The sequence below is a fragment of the Onychomys torridus genome, chromosome 21 (genome assembly GCF_903995425.1).
Source record: "Onychomys torridus chromosome 21, mOncTor1.1, whole genome shotgun sequence".
Taxonomy (NCBI): Eukaryota; Metazoa; Chordata; class Mammalia; order Rodentia; family Cricetidae; genus Onychomys; species Onychomys torridus.
In genome coordinates, this window is record NC_050463.1 from 1,787,997 (window position 1) to 1,815,221 (window position 27,225).

The following is a 27,225-nucleotide window of genomic DNA, read 5'->3' on the forward strand; positions in this document are numbered from 1 at the left end:
TACAACAGGGAAACCCCATCTCAAAGGACAATATACAATGCAGCTACACACTGTGAGCCTAGTTTTTGTGCAGCTTGGGTTCCCTAGGGTCCAACGGGCCATTACCAAAGCTTGTCACCCATCCCCCTGCAGGTAGGAGCAGACACAAGCAACATCCCGCTGCCAGAGTGTCAAGAGGACCACTTTATTCTTAGTTAGGCTTGTATTGAGGTGGGATGGATGAGGCGGTGTGGACCCCTCCCCGGCTGGTGTGGGCTGCTCCGATTGGGCACACTGCCAAGTCTTGCAGGTGGGAGATACATTCAGTCAAGCCTTGAGGGCTGGTCCCTGGGTCCTTCCAGGGCTGGAGCGCATGGCATGGCGGCTTCTGGAAGGACCCGGGAGACTCTCAGGCTTCAGGCTCAGGCTCAGGCATGGACATCCTGTTAACTGTACTTTAGCTCAGTGTCAGCCTCCCAGATCTGGGAGATCACCACAGTTCCCTGGGGTCTTCACAGTGTACAGGTCTCAAGGGAAGGTCCAAGAGGTCCAAGACTGGAGCTGGGGGCAGGCACACGCTGTGATGCCCACCATGCATGGGAGAGAGGGGTCGAGGGAGTTTGGTCTTGTGGCCATAAGTCTGGCTATGCAGCAGGCTGCCACTGAAGGAAGGAAGGGCCCTGGTGCCGTCCTCTAGGGAACCGAAGATCCCAGCAGTGTTGGAAACCATGTGAGAATTCCTTCCTGGATTCTGGGTTGGTCCAGACACTGTGCCCAAGAGGGCAGCAACTAGAAATTGGTTCAATTTTTTCTCTAAAATCTCCAGAAGGGCTGTGTATGGTGGTGTACACCTTTAATCCCAGCACGTGGGAGGCAGAGGCAGGTGGATCTCTGTGAGTTCAAAGCTAGCCTGGTCTACAGAACGAGTCCTAGGTCAGCCAGGGATAGAGTGAGACCCTGTCTCAGAAAACAAAACAAAAGTATGAATGGACTGGGTGTTGTGTCTTACATCTTTAATCTGAGTACTTAAGATGCAGAGCAGAAGGGTCTCTGGGACCCTCTGTCTGCCTCTCTGAGGGTAGGGATGACAAACCACCACACCTGGCTTCCCTATGGGTGCTGGGGTCACACTGTCCTCACACTTATGCAGCAACACTTTACTACCTGAGCTGTCCCTTTATAATGTTTGTTTTGCTTTTGCTTTTCAAGAGACAGGGTTTTTCTGTGCAGCCCTGGCTGTCCTGGATCTCGCTCTGTAGCCCAGGCTGGCCTCGAACTCGGAGATCCGTCTGCCTCTGCCTGCCAAATGCTGGAATTAAAAGTGTGCATCACTACTGCCCGGTTTTCTTTTACATTTTTTTTTAAAGACAGTCTTGTTAGGAGACCATGGGGGCCTGACTCAGTGGAGGCCCAGAGTGGCCTTGAACTTGCAACAATTCCCCTGCACCTGCCTCCAGAGCTCTAGGACCACAGGCATGATGCATGTGTACCCTGACCCTGCAGACACCTCAGACACTTGATACTGGGAGTCCTGCCCGGGGGTGCTGGAGAGGTACCTTCACAAGTGCTAGGCAGAGGGAGTGGAAAGTTCTGGCGATGCCTGATGACCAGAGTGTATCCAGAAGGCAGGCCTGGGCAGAGGAGGCCATGGCACGTTAGTACATCTTCAGAGGCACAACAGCTGCCATGTGGAAAGAGGGGGACGGAGTTGAGGCCACACATGGCAAGGCCGTGGCTGCAAGGCTGGACAGACGTGGAGAGGGTCAAGGGCGGTTGGCAATGGCTCCAGATCCTGCCTCATGCCAGAGGCTCTGGTACAAACACAGTGTGAACCCGGTAGCTGAGAGCACACCGTGTTACAGAATTCAAGTTCAGGCCCCTGCAGACAGGCAAGGGGACAGGTCAGTTGGAGGGCTCACAGTCACCACGCAGGGACGACGCTCCTGAGACACAGGCTGTACAAAGCTGATGTGGACTTCCCAGCTGGGCCCTCAGTGACACATCCGTGAGGTCATCTCCTTCTGTGGAGACCAGGCAGGTGTCAAAAGACAGAAGAAACATGTGGGGTACACACTGGGGAACAGGGGAACAGGGTGCAAGGCTTCACACAACTCAAAACACGCAAGACCCTGGACAGGGTGGTGCGGGGTCGGGGCAGCCCCTGTGGCAGACAGAGCTCGTGCCTCTGATTTGGGGCCACGTGGACACGGGCTGTAATTCAAGTCCACCTGCAACCTGGCAAGTGGCCACAGGCCACTACAACTTAATAGAAAGGTTGGCAGTGGGAAGGACCGCCTGTCACCCCAGCACTCGGAGGCGGAGGCAGGAGGATTGATGGATCAGTCTGGCCTAGGCTACATGATAGTCTGTCTCAAAACAATCAAGTACAAAAGATGGCTGGGGGACAGCGGTGTTTGTGGTCAAGGCTGACGACCTGGGACTGAGCCCCAGGTCCCACATGGTGGAGGGCGAGAATGGATGTCCATAGCCTGTCCTGTGACCTTCATGTGCATGTCACAGCAGCCACGTTCATACACAGAAATACACAGATAAACAAAATGTAACAATTACAAAAGCATGGGGCGGGAGAGATGGCTTAACAGTTAAGAGCACCAGCGGCTCTTTCAGAGGACCCAAGTTCGGTTCCCAGCACAAACACGGCGGCTCATAGCGATCTGTAACTTGAAGATCTGACACCGTCACATACACATATGTGCAGGCAAAACATTAATGCACTTAAAATTAAAAAATAAATAATAAAAAAGACATATAAAAAGCAAAATCGGACTGGTTGGGGATTTAGCTCAGTGGTAGAGCGCTTGCCTAGCAAGTGCAAGGCCCTGGGTTTGGTCCTCAGCTCCGAATAAACAAAAACAAACAAAAGAAAACCAAACAAACAAACAAAAGAAAAAAAGAAAAACAAAATCGCCAGGCAGCAGTGGCGCACACCTTTAATCCCAGCGCTCGAGAGGCAGAGCCAGGCAGATCTTTGTGAGTTCGAGGCCAGCCTGGGCTACAGAGTGAGATCCAGGACAGCCAGGGCTACACAGAGAAACCCTGCCTGGAAAAACCAAAAAGCAACCCAAAATAAAATCAGTCGATTAATAAAGAACCATGCCTTGGACTCTAATAGGTGGAAGCACAGGCTTGGGGAGCTGCTGCCTGAAAATTCCAGGGTGCTCTGGGAGGCGCAGGCAGGGGCCAATCCCCACGAAGGTCTGTTCTCTACCCCACTTTGAGCCACGAGGGGTGACCATGTGACACCCTCTGGGTGCACTAGAAAATCTGGGGCTTTCTGTTCTGGGGGCAGGAGACGAGGGGGACCTCTGCCATGGGCATCCAGTGCATGGGCTCTGCCAGTGTGCGCAGCAGAGGCCCTGTGGTCCCCACATGAGTATGGCCGTCAAGTGAAGCCGTGACACACTATCTCCTTGCCTGGCGTGTGACCCCAACACTAATGACACCCTCTGACTGGCTCCCCAGAACCAAGTGCAGCTGAGGCCAGGAGGTGGCCTGACCCCACCCAGGCGGGAGACGGGGGGTGCCCGCCCCAGGCTCACCAGGGGCTCCAGCTCCTTGGGGTCGATGAGGCCAAACTGGGTGACGAAGTAGTAGAAATGCTTGTAGCAGGTGTTCACATGCGCCTCGGAGCCCATCTGCGCTATGCGGTCGAAGTGGTGGATGTACACGTGCACAAACACCCGGAACAGCCGCGACAGGATCTTGCGCACCGCCTGCAGGAAGTTCTTGGGGAATGGTGTGCCTGGAGGTGGCAGAGGACCAGGAAGGAGACCACTCAGGACGGCTGGCCCGGGACCCCACCTCGACCTCAATCCAGGCAGCCTAGCCTGAGGCGAGCTCCACCTTGAGCCACAGAGGTGAGGATGGATGAGGCTCAGAGACGTCAAGGTGTGTGCTTGCGGTCGTCACACAGCCAACGTCCCCATCCCAGGGACCAGTTTCCTGCCAAGTGTCTATGCCTAGGGAGCCTTTCCTGTGACAGGGCCCAGGTCAGTCTGGCCGCCTCACTCCACGGGCTCCATACTGTCCTGAGAACTGCACAGCATATGAATAAGTGAGTGTAGTGAGTGTCCCAGGACGCAGGGCCAGTCAAGCCGCCAGTGTCCCAGGGCCAGCGCCTAAGTTTCTAGAAGTGAAAACCTGAGCAGAGGGCAGCACTTGCCCCCAGCCCGGGCTCACTAAACAAGGCTCCACAGAGGACTATGTCCTGGCCCACAGTTTGGAGCAGGTCCCCACAAGTGGCAGAAAGGAGTCCTTAGGTGCAGCTTAAGCGGAGGACCTTAGGCTGGGGTCGCCTTGGGCCATCTGGCCTCGTGTCCTCAGAGAGAGGAGGGAGGACTGAGAGAGGCTGCCAGCTCTGAGGAGGAGGGGGACCTGGAGCCGCAGGATGTCAGGCCTCTCCACGCCCGGACACCTCAGGGATGCACCCTGACACACCTGGACTACTGCCATCCCAGCAGCTGCGTGAGGACACAAAGTGCCATGTGCACCTTTCCTTTACTGTTTATCATTTCCCTGCCACTGTTGTTTTCCTGGGAGCCTGGGCTGCCTCTAACTGGATACACAGGGTTACTCCCGGTCCTCCTGCCTCTAACTGGATACACAGGTCAGCACTTCACTTGTGGCCAGCATGTGGTTAGAGCCACAGTCACAGCACTGGGATACACTCAGCAAGTGAGAAACCTGGTGCCTCTGGGGCCACCACGCCCAGCACCCCCTTTTCAAGACAGGGTTTCTCTGTGCAGCCCTGGCTGTCCTGGATCTCGCTCTGTAGCCCAGGCTGGCCTGGAACTCACAGAGATCCGCCTGCCTCTGCCTCCCAAGTGCTGGGATTAAAGGTGTGCGCCACCACACCTGGCTCTGTGGGGGACTCTCCTGTCGGCACCCTACCCTGGGCCACTCCTTCCGGTGGCAGCCCACACGAGGAGGAAGCCTTTGCCCTCCGCCTGCTTGCCCGCACTCTCGCTGGCAGGCTCGTCTACCCTGCGGCTGAGCTTCCTTCACTGGTGTTAGAGCCCACTTCCCCAGGATCCCAGTGCAGACTGAGGCCAGCTGAACAGCTACTAGATTCTTGGCTTTTCGGCCAGGAGACAGTCACTGGTGGGCTAGCCAGACACAGCCTGTGAGCCATCTCAATAAACTCCCTTTCTAAATCGACAGAGACTCTCCATCAGTCCCGTCCTCCAGAGAACCTGCTGCCATGTTGCCAGCCCAGACCCAGTCTACACTACACACTTTAAAGTGTGAATGAAAACCAGGTGTGGTGGCACACGCCTTTAACTTCAGCACTCTGGATGAATGGAGGGCAGGCTGATCTCTGGGAGTTTGGAGCCAATCAGGGAGACCATACCTTAAAAAATAAATAAATAAGAAAGTAAAACCCCAAACGATTGATAAAACGTGAACAAAAAGCCAGGTGTGGTCAGGTGGTGGTGGCGCACACCTTTAATCCCAGCACTCGGGTGGCAGAGGCAGGCGGATCTCTGTGAGTTCGAGGCCAGCCTGGGCTACAGAGCAAGTTCCAGGACAGCCAGGGCTGCACAGAGAAACCCTGTCTCAAAACCCCCAAAATAACTAAATCACCATGCTAGCGCAGAGAGGCCCCGTGGTTAAGGCATACCAGAGGACCAGGCCCAGTTCTCCACACCATAATGGCCAGTCAGAACCACCTGTAACTCCAATTCCAGGAGATCAAATGCCTTTGCTAACCCCCACAGGCTCTTGCCTATTAAGTGGGGCCCGTCTGCATGCACACAAAACAGTAAGTGTTCATTCACACACAGAGACCACGAAGCCAGCTAAGCCTGCCTAGCCCTTTGTGCTCAGTATTGTGGACACAGCAGACACGGGGCCCTGGCGTGGCGGGCCCTCCCGGGTGTGAGCTGACACGGTGGCAGGGTCGGGACTCACCGACGTTGGTGGGGAAGATGTCCTCGTTGTTAATCTGCACCTCGATCCAGTCCATGAGCAGGTCCATGTAGCGGGGCGCCGAGAGCGCCGTGGGCTTGCGGAAGTGCTGCTCGTCCTGCCAGCGGTACTCGTACCTGGGGCCCCCCGACATGACCGGGCACGACTGCTCAGTGCAGCCGTCGCTGATGGTGCCGTAGATGAGGTTGACTCGGTTGAAGAAGTCCACCACGTGCACGGCCACCCAGTCGTTGAGGTCCTCGCCCGGTGGCAGCTGCACGGCCAGCCGCAGGTCCAGCCCCGCGTTCAGGGACGCCTGCGCGCGCTTGTGGAGCTCAAAGCGCTGCGTGCCGGGCTCGAACTTGCGCTTGGGCCGGAAAGTTTTGTCCTTGTTGAACACTTGCTTCAGGAATGGATTGGACATCTTGGTGGCACCTGGGTCTCAGAACGCGCAGCAGAGACCACAGCGGATGGTGCGGTCACCCACAGGCCTGGAACAGGAGAGGACACCATTAGGGCCATGACTGGAGAGGCCTGCCGTCCCAGCACTCAGGAGGTTGGCCGGAGCATCACAACTTTACACCAGTCTGGGCCACACAGAATAACTGTTCTCAATAAAAATGGCCAGGAGTAGCACGCACTTATAATCCAAGTACCCAGGAGGCTGAGGCAGGAGGATTGCCCCAAGTTCCAGACCAGCCTGGGCTGCAGGGACTTGGGGCCTGTGTAAGAAAAGAGACTTTTCTGAAATGTCTGCTCTAGAAACACAGGTAGGGCCTGCAGACTTTCAGCAGGAAACAGCTTCATCAAAAGGGGCAGGTTCCTTGGGGACGGATGTTCACGTGACACAAAATGATGACTTCAGAGGCACATGTGCTCTTCCCTGGCTTGGGACCTTGTGGAGGTGACAGAGACAGGTGGTGTGGCCTCCAGGTGGAGACATGGGGTCCCCAGGACCTTGGGGTGTGACTTGTGAGTGTTTTGTATAGATGTGAGGAATGGCTGGGCAGCCAATGACCAAGTCTTTTCTTCCTCATGTGGGGACGGAGCCGAGGACTTCCCACAAGTCTGGAGGCCTCGTTCTCAGCCTGCGCCAAGGACGCCCACTGCGCCCCACTGTCTGAGATAGGTGAGGCTGTTCAGGAATGATAACATGAGTTGGACTTTGGGGTGCTTGGGAACTGGAGAAACACCCACAGACAAAAGGGGAAGTTGTGGGGTGGGGGAGGGGCATGTGGTGTGGGCTGGCCCCACCCAAGACAGGCAGCCCCACCTCATTCACAGCTCAATAACGTGTGTGGTTTTTGTGGAGACATGGTCTCATGTAGCCCAGGCTAGCCTCCAACTCACTATGTAGCCGAGGCTGACCTTGAGTCACTGGTCCTTCTGCCTCCACTTCCTGAGAGCTGGGTGCCAGGTGCCAGACTGCGCAATTCAACACTCAACATTAATCAGTCCTCATACTTCTTCTTTTTATGTGGCCTGTAGCCAGCGTGTGGACCGCAGGGCCCTCCTCAAGGAGAGCGCACAGAACTGAAGTCACACCCACATGCAGAGCTATAACACTCACGGCTACTACATGGCACAACCTTCAGGAGCCCGAACAGCTCGGGGCCCACAGATGGCCGACAGACCCAGAGCTGGTTAATGCACGCACTCGAGTACTACGGAACCACACGCAGGAAGAAGATGCTGACACACACCAGTGTGGTTGTGGGACCCCATGACAGGAAATGTCCTCCTTAGGCCAATCTACAGCCAGGAGTGGATTTGTGAGGACCAGGAAAGGGCCATCATAGTTCATGGTAGTTAACCCTGCTTTCTATGCCTTAAACCTGTGAATTAGTCACAGGCACATGAATGAGGACGTCAACAAAACTGCTCCCACCCACTCAGTGCTCTGGACACCAGAAAGGAAGAAGCCAAGATTAGCTCCCTGGGGCTCAGCTGTGTCAACTCCACCATTCAGAACAGGACTTTATAGGCAACATGGCTCTGGAAAAATCTAGAAAATAAGAGGTTATAAACTGAGTGTGGTGGTTCATGGCCATGATCCCGGCACAAAGGAGGTGGAGGCGGGATTATCATGGATTCAAGGGCATCCTCAGCTACAAACCTAGTTCCAGGCCAGCCTGGGCTACATAGTGAGCTTGAGGCTAGCCTGGTCTACATGGTGAGACCACTCAAAATAAATAAATAAAAACGAAGTAGAGGTTGACAATTTATCCCATGGTGAGCCCATGTGGGAGTCACCAGGGACACCAGTCAAGCTGTGGTACCCTGGAGGCAGGAGTCTGTGGATGCTAGATAGGTCCCAACTTCCCCCAAGCATCTGTTGCCCATGTCCCCACCCCCACCTCTGTGTGGGAACTTGCTGGTTCACACCTGACTAGGCACTGTGCACCTCTCGGCCTTCTGAGGAAATGCCACCTCCACTGCAGACAGTTCCCCTGAGACTCTCATGCACAGTGGCCACTGGCCGGTGCTTCTCGTGTGGCACCGTGGCCAAGGCGCAGGCAGTGTCCTTGGCACCTCACCCACTGTACCTTGGGTGCTGCTACCCGGCTGGGGACAGCCACTCATCTGCCCCTCAGGGTCCCCTGGAGGCGGCAATCCCCACCCCGGCCCTGGGGGGGGGGGGGAAGCTGCCTTGTTCAGCTCCACAAGGCCTGTGGGAGGAGCCGTGGGGGACAGTGACTGTGGAGTGAGGGGCTGAGGGGCCAGAAGCCCTGAGCATGCACACACTTCAGGAATCTACTGGCCTCCAGGGCAGGGTTTCTCCACACTCCTAACTCAGGCTCCCTCTCTTAGGCAGACCAGCTTGGGGCCTCCCCAGGAGGCCTGCAATTAAGAGAAGCTAGCTGCCAGTTCTTTGTTTTCTGAAAACAAAGCATAGCCCAGGCTGGCCTTTAGTCATCCTGCCTCCACCAGCCTGTCCTGACAGTTTAGGCCCATTCCCACTGCATTCAGGAAGGCAGGGGTGCCCACATCCCTCCACGGAGACTGTTACCTGCCCAGCATCCCCTCAGACTGCCTGTCCACATCTGGACAGTCTGTCATCTAATTCATCATACATGCTCACTGGACAAGCCTCAGTTTACCAGAGATGGTAGGTACGGTGGCTGTACCTGGGACAGGGCTGGCTCCCCTGAGCAGGGCCCCTGGGTCATGCCTTGCCTCTGGTTGTGCTGAGGGGCCAGCTACCACCTGCTGGTGTCTGTCTGTCTGCCTGTCTCAGGGTTTTCCTTGGGACAGTTCTGGGGCTTTCCTCTAATGCTGTCACCAAGCTGGTGACTCTGCCTGCCTGTGTGTGACACAGCTCTGGGTTTGGCCTGCGGGGACTCTGGGAAGGGACAACCCTCTCAGGAAGGTCTCTGCACCTCAAAGGGGACGATCCTTCTGGAGGCCAACAAGGCTCTGAAAGCATGTCTCACTTGTCTGGTTCTTAGATTTTATTCTGAAACATGGCCATTAAGTTGCCTGGGCTGGCTTTGAACTCAGGGAGTAGCTCAGGGTGACCCTGGAATCTCCACCCTCCCTCCCTCTTCAGCCTCCCGCTGGCTGGGCGGATCCCACCATGCCAGCCTGCTGTGGTCCTTTTCTACATTTTCTGTGTGTCTACTGCACTCCCACAAGATTGTTCTAGAAACTGAAGTGGCGGAGGCCTCCCGTAGTTCCCGTCACAAGTCTGTGTCCTCTTAAGAAGCGGGTTTTAGGGGAGAAGCAAATGTTTTCTAGAAAATCTGGGGATGGATGGAGTCCTCTCTGTCAGAAACAAACTTTCTCTGGCACAGAGACCTAGGCTGGCCATCCCCTCCTCCCACCCAGTTCCAGTCACCGTCTGGGCGCCTCCTCTCTGGTCCTCTCAGTGGACTTCCAACAGCTGCTCAGAACTGGACACCAGCACCTCAGGGTCCTCTTCTCCAGGTCGTCCCACTGATGAACAAGACATGACCGACCGTCAGAACCTTCTAGAAGGACGCGAGGTAGATAAGGCTGCTCTCCTACCCCAGCACCCACAGGCTCCTCTTCCTCCCTTTCTGAGAACAAGAAAACAGCACCAGGCAACAAGGCTCTGACCCCTCCCAGGGCAGGGCGCAGGGCCCAGGGTCACCCACTTCCTTCCGGAGGTTTCCACATCCTGCCATCGCCTTGGGGACAGGGCCTGAGCTGGTTCCATGTGCTTGCTCAGTGTGCAGCGCTGGCCTCTGGCAGGGTCTCAAGGCCACCTCCACCCAGAGAGGGTCATTTCAGGGCTAGGCATGAGTCTCGGGGTTCGTATCCAGAACCCCAACAAGGACAAAACAAGCTGGAAGTGAGGCCTCTGCCGTCCACCTTGTGTGAGGGGCCACAGAGCCAGCCTGCTGGCGGCACAGCACACGCCCCAACTGTCCGGCGACCCCTCCAGTCTCCAAACACCTTTTCTCTCTCTCTTTTTTTAAAGACAAGGTCTCATGTAGCCCAGGCTGGACTTGAACTCACTGTGTGAACAAAGGTGACGTGAAACTCCTGACCCTCCCACCTCCACTTCTGAGTGCTGGGTAATGGGGGGCTGGGTGGAGACATGGAGGGAGGCCAGGGCTGCTCGCCACCAGGTCAGCCCACATTTCCCTTTCTTTCAGAGTCTTGCTCTATAGCACAAGTTGCTTTGAAGCCCCTGTCTCAACGCCCTGATTCAGAACTCTTAATTTTTAGTTTTTGGGTGCTGCACCTGACACATGCTGGGCCCTAGAGGGAGACCTCTATCAAAACGACCATTTCCAGCCGGGCGGTGGTGCGCACGCCTTTAATCCAGCACTCGGGAGGCAGAGGCAGGCAGATCTCTGTGAGTTCGAGGCCAGCCTGGGCTACCAAGGAAAGGCACAAAGCTACACAGAGAAACCCTGTAACAAAAACCAAAAAAAAAAAAAAAAAAAAAAAGGACCATTTCCAGCAAGTCAGCAGGCATTGGACTATTTTGCAGATTTTTGCAGATGGAGAAACTAGGGTCAACTCTCTTTTGTTTTGAGATGAGGTCTCAAAGTGTAGCCCAGGCTAGGCCAGAACTTACTTCACTATCTTTCCTAGTGTTTATTTAGGATTGTTTATAATTGTGCACACTCCTGCTTTCTGATCTAAACACAAAAAGAAAAATGTATCTTCAAATATTCAAAAGGTAAACCAGGGCTGGGGACTCTGCTCAGGGGTGGAGCCCCGCCTAGAATCCCCAGTGAGGGGGCTGGGGGCGTGGTCAGGGCGGAGCCCAGCCCAGAACCCCCAGTGAGGGCTGGGGGCGTGGTCAGGGTGGAGCCCCGCCCAGAATCCCCAGTGAGGGCTGGGGGCGTGGTCAGGGTGGAGCCCCGCCCAGAACCCCCAGTGAGGGGCAGCTGTGGTCAGGGGTAAGGGCTTGGCTGGCAGGCGTTCTTGGGTTCCATACCCCAGTTCCACTGGGGAGTAAAGGAAAAGGAGGGGAACCAGCCGAAGGATGACCCTCAGCAAAGGGAAGCAGAGCCTGGCGGGACTAGGCTGCGTAGAATCCTCCTGTTCTGACAGGTTCTTCCCTTTCTGGTTAAGAAACTTGAAGTCAGGCATTCTGGGAAAGCCAGATCTATTCCCAACTGCTGGGGGTTTTGGGAACTCCCTTGCTGAAACCCCACTTTCCGAGTGGAGGGGATTTCCACAGCATGGGACGCTGTCTGGAGAGAGACCCACAGGGACTTTCGGAGTGTGGGGGACAAGCAGGAAGTCCACATGTGAGCTGGGCCATCCCACCAGTTGGGGGGGCTGGGGCACTTTTTTGGCCACTCAGAGAGAATACGGTATCTTGAAATAGGACCTCAACAGTCATATGGTCTGCCCAGATGTGCACAGCAGTGAACAGTTCAGCCTCTTCCCACATTACATAGATAGAGCGAGGAGCATAAGACACGTTGCTGTAGATGAACCGAACTCGCAGCCTGTTGAACCACTCTCCAATCACAGTGACTCCATTGCTGCTTCTAGTGCGCAGCTTTTGTTCCCAGCTACTCAGGAGGCTGAGGCAGGAGGATTGCTTGACTCAGAGCTCTGGGCCAAGCCAGACCACACAGCAATAGCTCTCTTTAAAAATCATGATTACATGCCATGCCGGGCGGTGGTGGCGCACGCCTTTCATCCCAGCACTGGGAAGCAGAGGCAGGCAGATCTATGAGTTCAAGGCCAGCCTGGGCTACAGAGAGAGAACAGCCAGGGCTGCACACGGAGATCCTGTCACAACCCATCCCCAAAAGAAGCTATTCATCACACATTTGCTGATAGAATAAATGTCATGGAAACCTCTAGAACTCCATGAGAGCCAAATAGGTAGTTCCAAATTTTCTGGTTGTCTTATAAAAGAGAGAGAAAAAGCGAGAGGGATGGAATGTACAATAACATCCAGATGTTCTGATTTACAGTGTGAATCTGCCCAAATAAACCCACTAAAACGAGATATCCACACGTGCGGTTCTAACTCTTGGGAGTCTGATGCAGGAGAACTGCTGAGTTTGACTCTGGCAACCGAGGGAATGACAAGCCAGCTGGAGTGTGTGCACAGCAAGTTCTATTTCAACACAAATAAAATTAAAAGATACAAAAGCTGAACTGATGGCGTCCCAATCAAGAGCACTTACTGTTCTTGCAGAGGGCTGGGGTTGGTCCCCTGCACTCACATGGCAGCCCACAAGTGCTGCGACTCAAGTTCCAGGGCACCCGACGCCCCCTTCTGACTTCCTGGGGCTCTTCACACACACACACACACACACACACACACACACACACACACACACACACACACCACATCTCCTATGTCGAAAGGCATGTCATCCACAGAACCCAAAGAACATCACAACAGCCAGATGGCGCCCTACAGTGTCATCCTGGTTTCAGTCTGACATGAGCTCTGACTGATGGCATCTGCCTATTGCACATGTCACTGGTCCCGGACAGATGAAATTCAAGTCATGTTTGTATCACTTCCACACCATCCTAACATTGAAAAATTAATTCTACCTTGGGGCTGGGCTCATCTTTTTTTCCATCCAAGACTGGGGATGAAGCCAGGCCCTTGGATATTCTAAATTAATGTTCCGCTGCTGAGCCTAGTCCTGAAGCCCCTCACCGGGGATTCTAGGCGGGGCTCCACCCTGACCACGCCCCCATCCCCTCACTGGGGATTCTAGGCGGGGCTCCACCCTGACCACGCCCCCAGCCCCTCACTGGGGATTCTAGGCGGGGCTCCACCCTGACCACGCCCCCAGCCCCCCACTGGGGATTCTGGGCGGGGCTCCACCCTGACCACGCCCCCAGCCCTCACTGGGGATTCTGGGCGGGGCTCCACCCTGACCACGCCCCCAGCCCTCACTGGGGATTCTGGGCGGGGCTCCACCCTGACCACGCCCCCAGCCCTCACTGGGGATTCTAGGCGGGGCTCCACCCTGACCACGCCCCCAGCCCTCACTGGGGATTCTGGGCGGGGCTCCATCCTGACCACGCCCCCAGCCCCTCACTGGGGATTCTGGGCGGGGCTCCACCCTGACCACGCCCCCAGCCCTCACTGGGGGAACTAGGTCTAACTGCGCTCGTTTTTTTGAGATGGTTTCTTTGTGTAACCCTGGCTGTTGTAGCCCAGGCTGGTCCCCAACTCAGAGATCCGCCTGCCTCTGCCTCCCTAGTGCTGGGATTAAACCCCGTGCACCCCCCCACCCTGCTCCTTTTTGCTCTTTTTGTCATGGGAAGTCCTCAGAGCTGTGTCTCTCAGCCTTTCTGCTCCTGCCCTTGTCAAGAGTTAAGTCTGTGGTCTCTTTTACCCCCTACTGTCTCCAACTATCATCTCTCTGAGCTCTCTCACTTCCAAAACTACTCATGGTGCCTTGAGAGGGGAGTCCTTACTGTCCCTGGTTTGCATGGGGGAGGGGAGGCTCCCGCCTTCAGGATGCCTGGGAACAGGGCTACTAGGAGCCTCTAAGATTTTATGATCTCCAGGGCAGACTGGAGAAGGTGTGGAAGGAACCCGAGCCTGGGCAAGCCACTGTTCCGGTGCCCCATCCTAAATCAGAAACCAAAAACATGCCAGGATCCAGGTGGGCTCTGGAATATGTAAAATGGGCCTTTGCCACGCCTCACACGACACCAACCCCTGGCTCTGAATGCAGGCCTAGGCAAGGAAGGAGGCAGCAGGAGGGGAGAAGGGATTGGAAAGGAAAGGGTATGGCGCACGCCTTTGGTCCCGGAGGCAGGCTGGTCGCCGTGAGCTCCAGGGCAGCCTGGCTGAATCGTGAGACCCTGCCTCAAAAAGATTAAAAAAAGAGGGACCCGCCACCGAAGGTAACTTCCCGTGATCTGTTTCTGAATCTCCCCTGTCCGTCCCTTCCTTTTTGGCGGGGGAGTGGAAAGGGGATGGGAGCGGGACGGAATCAGGGCTTTGCAGACACACGGCAAACGCTCCATCCCCGGGCAAGACAGCCGCGACCCTCCGTGAATTTGCAGTCAGAAACGTGACCGTCTCAAAGAGACGGGTGAGGCGGGAGGTGAGGAGCAGGGCCGGCTCCAGCACCGAGGGAGGGGTGCCGCCGAGGGGGGGGTGCCGCCGAGGGGGGGTGCCGCCGAGGGAGGGGTGCCGCCGAGGGAGGGGTGCCGCCGAGGGGGGGTGCCGCCGCCCGTCCGCCCGCCCGCCGCCCGCCCGCGCGCTCCGAGCACCCACCTGGCCGCCTCGGGACCGCCGCGGCCTGGAGCCGCCTCCCGCCTCGCCGAGCCTCGCGCCGCGCCCGCGGAGGGCCACGCCCGCGGAGGGCCACGCCGCACGCCGGCCGCGCCCGCGGTCCGGATTCACTTCCCTTAAAGGGACGGGGCCCGGATGGAGGCGTGGCTCCCGAGGTCCCGTATGGAAGGCGGGCACTCAGGTCCCCGAGGCCAGGACAGGCGCTGCTCATTGGCTGGAGCCCGGCGGTTGAGGGGCGGGGTCGAGCCCGTCGGCTCCGGCTCAGGAACTGGCGCGTGCGTTCGGTGCTTTCGGTGAGGCGGAGCCAATACGGGCGTGGAACTGGAGGCCGACTGGCATCACCAATTGCCAATTGTAACAGGGGCGGGGACAGAACTAGGGCGGAGCCACAGGCCCAGGGGCGGAGCCAGCCCTGGGACCTGAGTCTAATTGGAACGGGGCAGGCAGGAGGCGGAGCCATCCGTAGGGCGGGGCCGGGTCTGTGGGCGGGACCTGGCCTGGAACCGATGTCTAATAGGGACGGCCCAGGCTGGAGGCGGAGCCATCCGTAGGGCGGGGCCGGGTCTGTGGGCGGGGCCAGGCCTGGGACCGCTGCCTAATAGGGTCGGGGCCGGTCGGGGGCGGAGCCATCCGTCGGACACACCCAGGATCGTGGGCGGAGCCATGTCTGGGGTGGGGCGGGGATGGCGCGGCCCGGGTCCAGAGCGCGCGCCGTTGGTTGGTGCGGCGTGACGGGGCGTGGCGCGGGCGGCGCCGTTGGTTGGTGCGCGGCTGGAGGGCGCGGCGCTGGCGGCGCCGATGGATGGGCACTGCGGGCCGGGCCAGGCCATGGCGTTGCTGCTGTGCCTGGGCATGACAGCGGCGCTGGCCCGGGGCTGCCTGCACTGTGACCCCAAATTCTCGGAGAAGTTCTCCTTCTACCGCCACCACGTGAACCTTAAGTCCTGGTGGGTGGGTGACATCCCCGTGTCGGGAGTGCTGCTCACCGAGTGGAGCCAGAACACGATGAAGGAGCTACACCTGGCCATCCCCGCCGAGATCAGTGAGCGGCGGAGCCCATCCCAGGGTCGGAGACGAGCAGCAGGGACCCCGGGCTGTGCAGCTCATCTGCTTCCTCTCCCTCCCGCCCTCAGCCCGGGAGAAGCTGGAGCAAGTGGCAGGAGCCGTGTACCAGAGGATGGACCAGCTGTACCAGGGGAAGATGTACTTCCCAGGTAAAGAAGGGAAACTGAGGCGGGCCCGGTGGGGGCCACCAGGCACCTGAGCTTGACCGCTCCGCTGTGACTCCCACATCAGGGTATTTCCCCAATGAGCTGCGGGCCATCTTCCGGGAGCAAGTGCGCCTCATCCAGAACGCCATCATAGAGAGTGAGCAGTGGGCTCCAGGGGGCGCCGTGCGCATAACTGCAGCCACTAAGGGGCTGGGGGCGCTGGATTCCGGGTGGGGAGTGGCTCTGCAGGAGGCCCTTTTGCATGAGTGGTGGCCAGCACACCCCACACCCCCACGTCTGTCATACTAGTCTCCTGGGAACACCAGGAGCATTGTAACCACCCTTCCCCTAGGTTAGCTCTATCTTGCACTGGGGGCCTCCCAGAGCACCCCTTCTCACGTTCATGAAACACATGTGGCACATGCCTGTAATCGTAGCACTCCGGAATGAGGGAATGAGGCAAGAGGATTGATTGATTGCCACAAGTTCCAAGTCAGCTTGGCCTACCTTCTCCATGCCGGGCTAGCCTGGGCTACAGAAACAGAAGTGGGGCTGAGGGACAGGTCTTGAGCTCTGGGCCTTGTCAGAAGACACTGTCCTGTTGTGTCCCCCTCTTCCCCCAGGCCGCATCGACTGTCAGCGTCACTGTGGTAAGTGAACCATGGTCCAGGCTGAGGGCCACAGTGGCAGGGGCCCAGGCTGGGGGGCCCAGGGAAGTCTGTGGCTGCCTCTCGTGTATTGCAGGCATCTTCCAGTATGAGACCATCTCCTGCAGCAACTGCACAGACTCGCACGTCATCTGCTTTGGCTATTACTGCAAGTATGGCTCAGCCACCTATCCCACTGCCCCTGGGGTCCTGGGATCATCACCCGGGCAGCAAGGGGATCTGGACCTCGGCAATACCCCACCAGCAAGCAAGCCCTGTGTTCCCCCAGGTCATCGGCACAGTGGCAGTCAGCTGTACAGGGTCTTCTGAGTTACATGTGAGCCGGGGTTTATTGGGCACCAAGATTCAGAGAGGGGGACACAAAGGGAGGCCACTTGGTCCCCTGACTCCAAACAAATTGTCATTGTAGACATGCCTGGCACCAGTAAGTTCCTGCTCGAATCCATTTCCAGTTTTATCCAAGATAGTATGTGTGTGTGCGCGTGCGCACACACCTTACGGTGAGGTTTCGAAGCTTACAGAGGCCCAGGAGGACCTTGCCCCCTGCCCCGTCAAGGGTTTCCAAGCTCAGCTGGAGGAAGGGGGCAGACCATTCTGACTGAAGGGCTTCATGAAGCCTAAGGCTACCCTGAGTTGGTGGCAGACCTGGAGGGTCTAATTGGTGCCCCATTCTATTTCAGTCAGGATGTAGGCAGGAGGTAAGATGGGCCTTCCAAGGGGGGGCGGTGAGGAGTTGAGGGATGGGGGTGAGGTCTTCGGGAGGGCATGCCGGGCAGGGCTGTGTGCCTGTGGGCACACAGGATGTCTGTAATCACATCCCCTGGTGTGGCCACCGCATGAACCGCGCTCTCCTCCTCCTTGCCTTGGATGTGCAGAACCATCCCTGCCTTGTGAGTGACCTGGGGAATAATGCTATCGGGTGGCCTGGGGGGAGCACAGAACTCCAGAGTCAAGTGACCTCTTTACTACAGACCCTGCCATACCCTATTAAGGCCCGTCATTGTAGGTGCTGGGGAGGGTGGATGACCGTCCCCAGCACTCTTTAGGATTTAAGAACAGGCAGGGACTGGGATACATATAATCCTAGCCTTCAAGGAGGCCTCTGAGGCAGGAGGATCTCAGAGGGTCAGCCTGGGCTACAGTCATGGAAGGCAGCCTGGGAAGGGAGGCAGGCGCACATGAGCAGACAATGGGCTCAAGGCACCTCTTCCTCTCCCCCCAAAGCCTTTCACCGACCATAAAGTGTCTGGAACCACCGCATCTGGCTAACCTGACCTTGGAAAATGCCTCTGAGTGTCTGACCCAGCACTGACCGTGGCTGCCCGCCCCCAGCCTGGGCGGGGGCCGAGGACTCAACTGCACTGTCTTAGCCTGTTCCTCTGGAAGAGGCTAGCCGCTGCCTGCCTGGGGTCACCCCTACGGAGCCCAGGCTGGGCCGGGGCAGGGGAGGGCAGGGAGATGGGCTTGGGTATAGATGGCAGGGCCCCCAGGCAGGGCCCCCAGAGATAATTTGATTAAAGTGCTCTCACATTTCCCAGGAAGATCAATTCTTTTGTGCCAGGAGATCCTGCTGGGTATTTGGCGTAGCTGGAGGCATGGGCTTTTCCTGAACATATGTGGGTGTGGAGGAGTCCCGATCTCCTACCCATGGAGGGAGGGACCAAACAGCTGGGCTATCACTTTATCCCAGTACTCCTGAGTGCCTATGAGTAGGATGGTTCTTGTTGTATTCCCACATGGCCTGGGGCATGCCAGGTAGCAGACGCCCTTGAACTCTTTCCGCCTCATTTCCTTAGTGCTGGGGTGACAGGTGTGCCACCTGGCTTTGGTGTTAACAAGGGAGCCCAGTCCCGCCCCTGCCCACCTTTGAGATAAAGGTCTCAGTCTATAGCCCAGACTGACCTTGACCTCTTACCTCTGCCTCAGGGTGGATGCCGCAGTGGGGAGAAAGCTGGGCTAGGTTAGTGTTTGGGGTTTCCTGGTCAAAAGAGACACACATACACCCCCCCACACACACCACATAGAGCACTTGGCAGCCAGTGACCAGAGCCGGGCTGGCTGTCTGGGTTGGGAGGTGATTGATGCAGGAGACCCAGGGACTTCGGCCTCCACCTGGTTCCCTTGCTGCCTTGAACGTTCCCTGGCCCCACTGTGCATGCCTCCATGGAGGAGGTCCCTACAGTTATTGCTCATGAGCGCAGCTGCAGGTTGGGAAGGGTGGCTGCGTTTTTACAAGGAATGCCGGGTGGCCACCGCATCTAAAGTCTCTTTCCTCCAAAGGGACTGGGATGTAGAAAGGGGCCAGCTGCGGGTTGGCAGGAGCTCTGCTGCAGTCTGCTGCCAGTCACAAACCACAAGCGAGGATCACTCTGTGCACCGACTGCTAACAGGATTACTTCTCTGGGTCCTGCCTAGGGCAGAGCAGTGGGACAGGGTACTGTGTTGCACTTCAGAGGCATGGCCTCGGGGGCACTGGCTGGGGCCTGGGGCACAGCAGCATTTTGGAAGTTGCAGTTGACAGGGCTCAGCGTCTGCTGGCTGACAAGTGACTCCTTCCCTTGTCCCCACGCGGTGGCAGTGAGCAGCCGACATGGAGCAAGTGCCTTTTCCAACCCAAGATCCTGTTTCCCCTGACAGCCTCAGGAGCAGTTGGTAAGAAAGGGGTCCTAGGCCTGGCATCCCTTGCCATGCAGGAAATCATCGCCAGTGTGGACCACATCAAGTTCGACTTGGAGATCGCCATGGAGCAGCAGCTGCTCTTCCCTGGCATGGATAAGTCGGGGGCTGCTGTTTGTGAATTCTTCTTGAAAGGTGCTGTGGCAGGGGACATGTGTCCATTCCGCCACATTAGTGGTGAGAAGACAGTTGTGTGCAAACACTGGCTGAGAGGACTGTGCAAGAAAGGGGGCCAGAGTGAGTTCTTGCATGAGACGACAAGACCAAGATGCCCGAGTGCTACTTTTACTCCAAGTTTGGGGGACGCAGCAACAAGGAGTTCCCCATCCTGCACATCGACCCTGAGTCCAAGATCAAGGACTGCCCTTGGCATGACCGCGGCTTCTGTAAGTGTGGTCCCCTGTGCAGGCACCGGCACACACAGAGTCGTTTGTGTGAATTACCTCGAGGGATTCTGCCCTGAGGGACCCTCATGTAAATTCAAGCACCCTCAATTTGAACTGCCCATGGGAACTACTGAGCAGCCCCCACTAGCACAGCAGACACAGCCTCCAACAAAGAGAGCCCCGCAGGTCATTGCGGTCATGCAGAGTCGATGCAGCAGTGCAGGCAACCGGGGACTTGCTACAAGTGTGTTGAAAAGAACACTAGGCCAACAGATGCACCAAAGGGCATCTGGCCTTTCTCAGTGGACGGTGACAGCAGCTGGCATCTGTGCAGCCGCCTGCGAGCCCGGCTGTTGGGAACAAGCACCTCGCTGCTGAACGGAGTGCTGCAGGACTCGGCTAGAGCCGCAGGCACACTTGCCAGGGCTCATTCGAGGGCCACGTCTGCCCTCTCATTCTGCTGTAATCCTTTTTAAGAAGGAACGTGTGTTTCAGTTGGGTCCCTGAGCCAGTTTGCTTGGACGTCAGTGCTTCGTTTTTGTTTTGACTCCCTGCACACTGTCCTCTCGGGGACAGAGAAGCTGGGAAGGACTGTGCTTCTTGGTCTTGTGTGGAAGATGGCCAGCAGTCCCCTCAGGGCCTCATTGAACACCAGCACCTGGAGAGGATGGGTGGATCATGTGGGGCTGCGGCCAGGTCAGCCTGCTTTCTCCATGTCCAGCCGAAGCCTGAAGCTGGGCCTATGAATGTGACATGAACAAGCCCTTCCTGACAGACTTGGAGCATCCACTGCCTGGCCCAGCCCAGGCTCCTTGAGGTGTCAGGCTCCCAGCTGAGCTGCTTTCCTGGGCTTGCTTTCTTGTGGGCCCCTACCTGGCAGTGCTTCAGGTACACCTTCAGCCAGTGCTGCCGACCACCTTAAATAGCTGACCCAACTCATCTGCGCCTACCTCCTGCCAAGCAAGCTCTGTGCTGTCACTCAGACCCTGTGCCATGCAGAGGCCACCCATCCTTGAGCCTAGAAAATGTGAATCCATCACCTGCAACCTGCTGGGCCAGTGGGCCTATCAAAGTTCAGTTACAAGAATACTTTTTATGAAGTTGATTAAAAAGCTTGTTTTTTGTTTTTTAAAGGGGGGTCCTAGGACATCCAGGGATACATGGAGAAACCGTCTCAAACAAAACAAAACAAAACAAAACGGCCGAGTGGTGGTGGCGCACGCCTTTAATCCCAGCACTCGGGAGGCAGAGGCAGGCGGGTCTCTGTGAGTTCGAGGCCAGCCTGGGCTACAGAGTGAGATCCAGGACAGGTACCAAAACTACACAGAGAAACCCTGTCTTGAAAAAAAAGAAAAGAAAAAGAAAGGAAAGGGCATGGGAGTTGGAGAAGTGGCCAGCAGTCAGGAGTATGGGGCTCTTGCAGCTGCCTAGCGCCCTCTCCTGGCACAAGATGCACACATGGTAGACAGAGACATGATGGTAATCTTTGAGTTTTTGTTTTGAGACAGGGTTTTCTGTGTAGCCCTGGCTGTCCCCTGCCTCTGCCTCCTGAATGCCGATATTGCCGATATTAAAGGTGTGCACCTCCACTGCCTGGCCACATGATATAACTTTACAATCTTTTCTTAAGTACACAGTGTTCTGTCTGCACGTATCCCCACAGGCCAGAAGAGGGCACCAGATCTCATTACAGGTGGCTGTGAGCCGCCATGTGGGTGCTGGGAATTGAACTCAGGACCTCTGGAAGAGCAGCCAGTGCTCTAACCTCTGAGCCACCTCAGTTGAGTGAGCAGTGGCATTTGCTGCCCAGGCCTGAGGACAGACTTGAACCCTTGCACTCATACTCACACAGAAGTATTTAATGGGGCGACAGCAGCACAGGTGGAGAGGGGACTCACTGTCCCACCCGGGCCCCAGGAGCCTGATGGCACATTGGGGACTGCTCTGCAGTATTGTGAGGACACAACAGGCAAACATGTTTTGCGACTCTTTATTGGGTCGTCGTGACACCGATCGTCAGCAGCGTGATATATCTCTCTTCACATGGGAATGTCGACAGCAAATCAATCATGGAACATCATAGAGCTGGAGGGTCACGTGGGGTCGGTAACAGAGTTCTCTACATGCTAAAGTGACAGCAATCCTCAAAGGACAGCCAGAATGTCTGTAGACCACCATCACCTCTGAGGAAGGCTCAGCTTGTGGCCAGCTACCCAGCTAAAGGTCGAGTCCAGGCTGGGGTCCACTCACCTTGCCCGGGAATGGCTGGGTGAGCACCGAATGCTCTCGGGATGCACGGTCTCCACTGCAAGGCACTCGGCCCTCCACAGCTGTGGGACAGTGCAGGGACAAGCCCACGATGTGCAGTGACAAACTGAGGAGCATGGATTGCGCCCCTCCACTGACCCCCCCACAAAACCCCACCAGAATTCTGTTGAACAGAAGAAAGTCAAGGGGCTGTCCCTCTGTCAGCAGCCAAGCTGACGCCCAAGCACACTGCCTCCATCTGGCCGCGCAGATTCTGGGGAGAAGTGTGGTAATAGCTGGCCTGGTCGCCTCTCCAGACACCACCAGTCGGGATACTGGGGGACAGCAGGGGCTGGAAGAGTTCCTCCAGAGGCAGCATGGGGCTGAAGAGTGGGGCCACATTAACCCCACTGTTGGCTGGAAACCTGGAAGCCCAGCCGCCTGGAGTCCCCACAGCTGCCTCCAAGAACAGGGAGCGGAGCTGGGAGCCCCTTGCTGGCCAGGGTTGGAATGGCCTTCCTTGCCAAGGGAGTGCAAGGGCGGAACAAACAGGGTAACAAAAAAGTTGATTAATGCTGGGTGTGGGGCAGTGCACAGGACAAGGAGAGGAGAGGCAAGGCCGTCACGTCTGTCTGCGGTCTGCTGGGCATCCTGCACTCCGTCCTTCAGCACTGGGTCAGCGTGGTCTTCATCTCCTCCAGCAGGCTGCTGAGCAGCATGGCATCACTGCACTTCCCGTCTACCGACACGGAGCTCTCACCCTGGGGGAGAGCCACACGCACATACTGCCCATGCCTGGGGGGGGGGGGGTTTGCCACCCTCCTCCCTCATCTGGGGCCTGGCCTGGGACTCAGTAATTCTGCTCAGTCTCTGGAGTGCTCGGCAGGCAGCATGGGCCTGAGACAGGCTGAGCCCGGCCCTGCCTTCCTCAGGCCCAGCTCACCCAGTGGGGACCGGGTCCAGCTGTAGGTTTTGGCACAGCAGGGAGAGGGACTGGTCCAGCTATGGGGTTTCAGGGGAGAGCCCTGACAGGGAGGCTCAGCCTCTCCCTGAAGACTGCTTTGGTCTGGGCAGAGCAGCAGATGCAGTATGAGCTCACCTTCTTCACCAGCAGGCAGACATGGTGGCCCTGGATGGAGCGGCTGTACATGGAGGCACAAGAGTCTACACGCTCCACAACTGCAACAGATCAGGGAGTCAGGCCCACACATCCCGGGCTGCCAAGGGCCGGGGCCCATGTGAGATGGCACTTGGGGGCTGAAGGCCGAGGCCCTGGGTAGGAAGGGACTGACGGGTGCAGGGGTGGCTTCTGTGACACTTGTGGGGTGAAACCGCTATCACCGTGACATTGCTCACCGGAAAAATGGTGGTGGAAACAGATCTTTGCCAGGAGGTTCTGGAAAGACATACTAATGCCATCAACTTTGATAGAGTTCATGCTTAGGTCTCCCGACTCCAGCAACTTGGCAAAGGCATCGCTGAGGAAGAGAGAATGGGGGTGACGGTGGGCGGGGCCTGGGTGTCAGGCTCGTCATGCCAGCACTGCCGAGGACTACTTCAGGTTCCAGGGCAGCCTGGGATAGGTGAGCTCACAGAAGCCGGCACCCAGGGCAGTCCTAGGGACAGTGCAGAGGAAGAGGTGGCCTCGGGAGAAAGCAGCAGACAGTCAGGGGCTGAAGGCGCCTGGGATGAGTGCTCCAGGAGTCTCACATTACCTCCACCTCACACCCCACCTCACCAAGCCGCTGCCCGTGCACCATCCCCACCCTGGGAGGGTCTCTGGGGGGTGGGGGTGGAGGCACACACACCTGTAGCAGGGCGTGGTGATCAGGTAGGAACTACAGCTGAAATGCAGCCGGAAGTCCAACTTCTCGTGGGTGGCCCCTTCGTCGTCCTGTGAGAAGGGAAGCTGCAGCTGTGGGTGGCTTCCCTCTCCTGGGGTGCCTGACATCCCCTGGGGCAGGGCAAGGGAGCTGGAGCCCCGTGGAGAGCGGGCTCTCAGCAATGGCCATGGCCGTTGGGCCCCAGTGCATACCTTGGCAATGAAGGACAGTGTGCCTTTGAGCTTCTGAGCCATGACGATGCTCTGAATGGTGAACACAAACTGGGCCTCATTGGAGACACCTGAGGGGAGACATGGCAGTCAGTAGGGCCGGGGGTCTAAGCCAGCACTGACTCACAGCTGGCTGCGATGCTGGCGAGTCACAGAAACAATGGGCTCCTTTTGCTGGCCCTAGACCCCAGCCTGGCCCCAGGGAAAGCCCAGCATATGGGGCTCCAGCACGGTCCCCGGAAGGAAGCTCCAGCTAAGTCCCTGTGCAGGAGCTCAGGTAACAAGGGGTTACGGAGCGGAGCAGGCCTGGTGAATGCTAGGGCCAAGGGGACTCACCAGGGGGCAGCTGGAAAGGCACGGGCACACCATCATGCACAGACGAGCCCTCCGGCCGCGCCATCTTAGTGTTGAGCGAGTCTAGCACGCTGAGCTCCATGTTCTTCAGGAAGCTGCCGCTCTGGTTCTCCAGGATGACCGACACTGTCACCTGGCTGTCCTTCTGCAGGCTGGCCCGGATGTCGTAAGCCTGCATGAGTAAGGGCAGGGTCGAGAGCCGGGGACCAGCTGGGGCAGAGGCTCCTCTGTGGGAGCGGCCTGTGGGCCCTCAGGACCTCGCCCACCCCCAACTCTTCATGAAGCTGCACCAGCCCTTGTCCTTTTGATTCTTTTTTTTTTTTTTAAAGATTTATTTATTATGTATACAGAAGAGGGCGCCAGATCTCATGACAGATGGTTGTGAGCCACCATGTGGTGCTGGGAATTGAACTCAGGACTCTGGAAGAGCAGTCAGTGCTCTAACCTCTGAGCCATCTCTCCGGCCCTGGTCTTTTAGATTCTTTGAGACAAAGTCTTGCAATATAGTCCTGGTTGGTCTTGAACTTGGAATCCTCCTGCCTCTGCCCCAACGTGCATGCTGCCATGGCCGCTTTGTCCCATTAGCAATGCTGTCCTCAGGTGGCCTGGCCACACTGGGCTCTGCAGCTGTGGCTGGGCTGCTGGCCACAGTGGTCCTACACTGGTGGCAACATCTCAGCCGCTGTCTGAGCTTGGGGCTTGGCCTCCGCTGCCAGCCCTGCAAGGCTTCTCGTGGCGGTTTGCCCCCCAGCAACGGCCCCTCCCTGCAGCAGCCCAGTGTCACTTACCATTTTAATGTAGGAGTTCTCAGCCAGAAGGCAGTAGCTGGACATGGGCTGGGGAAGGAGAGACAGCGTCAGCTGTGGGTGACAGGGCCCCGGCTGTTCATAGATATCCCACGGGATGGGACAGGTTCACCAGGAGCAAGAGCCACCGCATGATGCGGGTACCAGCTCCCACCACAGAGCACAGTTTCCAGAGGCTCTGGGTTCTCTCTGAACGGAACCCATGTTTTAAGGTTGAGCAGGCAGGGTGGTGAGCGAGCTCACCGGGATGGGCTCCTCCTCCTCCTCCGCCGCCGCCGCCCCGTTCTCCAGCGGTGCCGCCTGCTTCCTCTTGGCTTTCTTCTTGTCTCGTGGCCGTTCCTCCTTCTCCTTCCTGTGCTGCTTCTTCTTGTGCCGGGAAGATTTCTGAAGCAGAGTCTGGGCTCAGCCCCTTGTTTCAGCAAGAGGCCCCTGGTCAACATTCTCCCCTCATATCACATGGTGTGGGCCGCAGGGGAGGGAGCAGGTGGGACAGCAAAGCTGGGACCCCACCGGTCACTGATCACTGGGGTTGGAGGCCAGGACTGCAGACACTAGAACCTTGGGGCTGACAGGTCAGGGGCAGGAGCCGCTCTGAGGGCAGGGGATTAACAGCACAGATCAGTGAGACTGTCACTATATGGGAGCACAGCTCTCCTGGCCACATCGCTCACAGAGGAATGCCTATGTTCACATCCACCTGCGGCAAATGGCCCAGTATCTATGGATGGATGACAGACATGAGGACCAGTCACACACTGGACCATCATAGAGCCACCAACAGGAACAAGGCTCCCAGACACCGCAGCATGGAGGAAATTCAAGAACATGGAGTGGCCAGGAGGTGTTGGTGCACATCTATCATCTCAGCACTTGGGAGGCAGAGGTAAGAGAATCTCCGAGTTCGAGGCCAGCCTGGTCTACAGAGTGATTTCCAGAACAGTCAGCGTTACACAGAGAAACCCTGTCTTGAAAAACCACACATGGGACTGGAAAGATGGCTCACTGGTTAAGAGCACTGACTATTCTTCCAGAGGACTGGGTTCAAGTCCCAGCATCCACATGGCAGCTCACAACTGTCTGTAACTCAAGATCTGATATCCTTACACAGTCATCCATGCAGCAAAACAAAAACACCAATGCAAATAAAGTAAAAAGAAAAACCACACACACACACACACACACACACACACACACACACACACACACACACACAACCAAACCATGGGGCTTGGGGCTGGGTTGATGGCTTGGTGGTTAAGAGTGCTTGCTGCTCAATCATGAAGAAGCTCAGTTCAGATCCCAGGACCCACGGAGTAACATTCACACACACAACTAAAATTATCTTTTTATGGGGGGTGAGAAGGGGTTTCTTAGGCATGAGCCACCACACCTGGCTTATAATAATCTCTTTTGTTGTTGGTGGTGGTTTGTTCCCCGCCCCAACAGGGTTTCTCTGTGCGGCCCTGGCTGTCCAGGAACTCACTCTGTAGACCAGGCTGGCCTCGAACTCACAGAAATCCTCCTGCCTCTGCCTCCCGAGTGCTGGGATTAAAGGCGTGCACCACCACCGCCCAGTGTTAAAATAATCTTTGGGAAAGAAAGAGGGGAGGGGAGTGTGTCTCAATGAGAGAGGCAGACAACAGAGTCCACCTAGAGTGGGACTCCATGACAGCCAATGTGCAGAACAGGCAAATCCAGAGACAGCAGGGGTTCAAGGGTGACAGGGTCAGGAAGCAGTGTGGCAGACTGCTCGCGAGTGAGGCTTTCTACTGGGGTGATGGAAGGTTCTGGAATGAGATGGTGGGGAACATGAGGGTTTCGGCCACTTCAAGTGGTTGGTGCTGTGTGCCTCACCCTTTCCTGGTCATCACCCACATTGTCCTCCTCGTCCTCCGGCTCCTCTCTCTTGAGTTCCTCACCCTCGTCCTTAGCTGGGGTGACAGTGCTCACAGCAAGTTCTTCCTGCAAAGCCAGGAAGATCAGGGTGTTTTCTCAGGGGTGGAGTAGAGGATGGGGTGGTCTCCCCTGACTGCTCAGAGGGTTCCAGCATGAGAAGCAGTGCTGTCCCCACCTGAGGGCAGAGGGTATTCTCCAAAGGACACCTTGTGACTGAAGGTCCTGCTGGCCACCACCCCTCTGCCTCACTGAGCCTTGCTAAGCAGAGCCCCACAGGCCAGCAGACACAGGCCTGACCAGGACAT

The 27,225-nt window shown here is 57.1% G+C and overlaps 3 protein-coding genes and 1 pseudogene across 11 annotated transcripts in view; 2 read left to right on the forward strand and 2 right to left on the reverse strand.

Annotated features, from left to right (window-relative positions):
• Window positions 1–1,301: 1,301 nt before the first annotated feature.
• Mob3a (MOB kinase activator 3A) lies at window positions 1,302–14,770 on the reverse strand. The gene is made up of 5 exons (XM_036171304.1): window positions 14,606–14,770; window positions 9,746–9,843; window positions 5,911–6,398; window positions 3,540–3,742; window positions 1,302–2,000 (listed from the first exon to the last, which is right to left on the reverse strand). Exons 3-5 carry the CDS (start codon window positions 6,329–6,331, stop codon window positions 1,971–1,973), a joined length of 654 nt encoding a protein of 217 aa, XP_036027197.1. The 5' UTR covers window positions 6,332–6,398; window positions 9,746–9,843; window positions 14,606–14,770; the 3' UTR covers window positions 1,302–1,970.
• A 605-nt stretch (window positions 14,771–15,375) lies between these two features.
• Window positions 15,376–18,043, forward strand: Izumo4 (IZUMO family member 4). Of its 8 annotated transcripts, none has more exons than XR_004943409.1 (10): window positions 15,376–15,665; window positions 15,757–15,837; window positions 15,920–15,991; window positions 16,458–16,484; window positions 16,579–16,654; window positions 16,771–16,818; window positions 16,912–16,926; window positions 17,017–17,200; window positions 17,378–17,392; window positions 17,727–17,749. XR_004943409.1 is itself a non-coding variant. In XM_036171296.1 (10 exons), the coding sequence occupies exons 1-10, from the start codon at window positions 15,422–15,424 to the stop codon at window positions 17,812–17,814; spliced, it is 684 nt and encodes a 227-aa protein (XP_036027189.1). In that variant the 5' UTR covers window positions 15,376–15,421; the 3' UTR covers window positions 17,815–18,043. The 8 variants fall into 8 exon arrangements, 7 of the variants coding, with proteins under 7 accessions (XP_036027189.1, XP_036027190.1, XP_036027195.1 ...); XM_036171296.1 differs by having other exon boundaries at window positions 17,183–17,200; window positions 17,727–18,043; XM_036171297.1 differs by lacking the exon at window positions 17,378–17,392 and having other exon boundaries at window positions 17,183–17,200; window positions 17,727–18,043.
• A 783-nt stretch (window positions 18,044–18,826) lies between these two features.
• LOC118571931 lies at window positions 18,827–19,877 on the forward strand (annotated as a pseudogene).
• A 1,663-nt stretch (window positions 19,878–21,540) lies between these two features.
• Ap3d1 (adaptor related protein complex 3 subunit delta 1) overlaps window positions 21,541–27,225 on the reverse strand; it is a 35,898-nt gene continuing 30,213 nt past the window's right edge. The window contains exons 23-31 of one of the 2 annotated variants that reach the window (XM_036171253.1): window positions 26,900–26,986; window positions 25,268–25,408; window positions 25,007–25,054; window positions 24,201–24,390; window positions 23,847–23,935; window positions 23,620–23,705; window positions 23,168–23,289; window positions 22,911–22,990; window positions 21,541–22,572 (exon numbers count right to left, since the gene is read on the reverse strand). In XM_036171253.1, coding sequence (XP_036027146.1) covers window positions 22,477–22,572; window positions 22,911–22,990; window positions 23,168–23,289; window positions 23,620–23,705; window positions 23,847–23,935; window positions 24,201–24,390; window positions 25,007–25,054; window positions 25,268–25,408; window positions 26,900–26,986 — 939 coding nt within the window. In that variant the 3' untranslated portion in view covers window positions 21,541–22,476. Of the gene's footprint in view, window positions 22,573–22,910; window positions 22,991–23,167; window positions 23,290–23,619; window positions 23,706–23,846; window positions 23,936–24,200; window positions 24,391–25,006; window positions 25,055–25,267; window positions 25,409–26,878; window positions 26,987–27,225 lie in introns of both variants that reach the window. The other variant, XM_036171252.1, reaches the window with a different exon arrangement.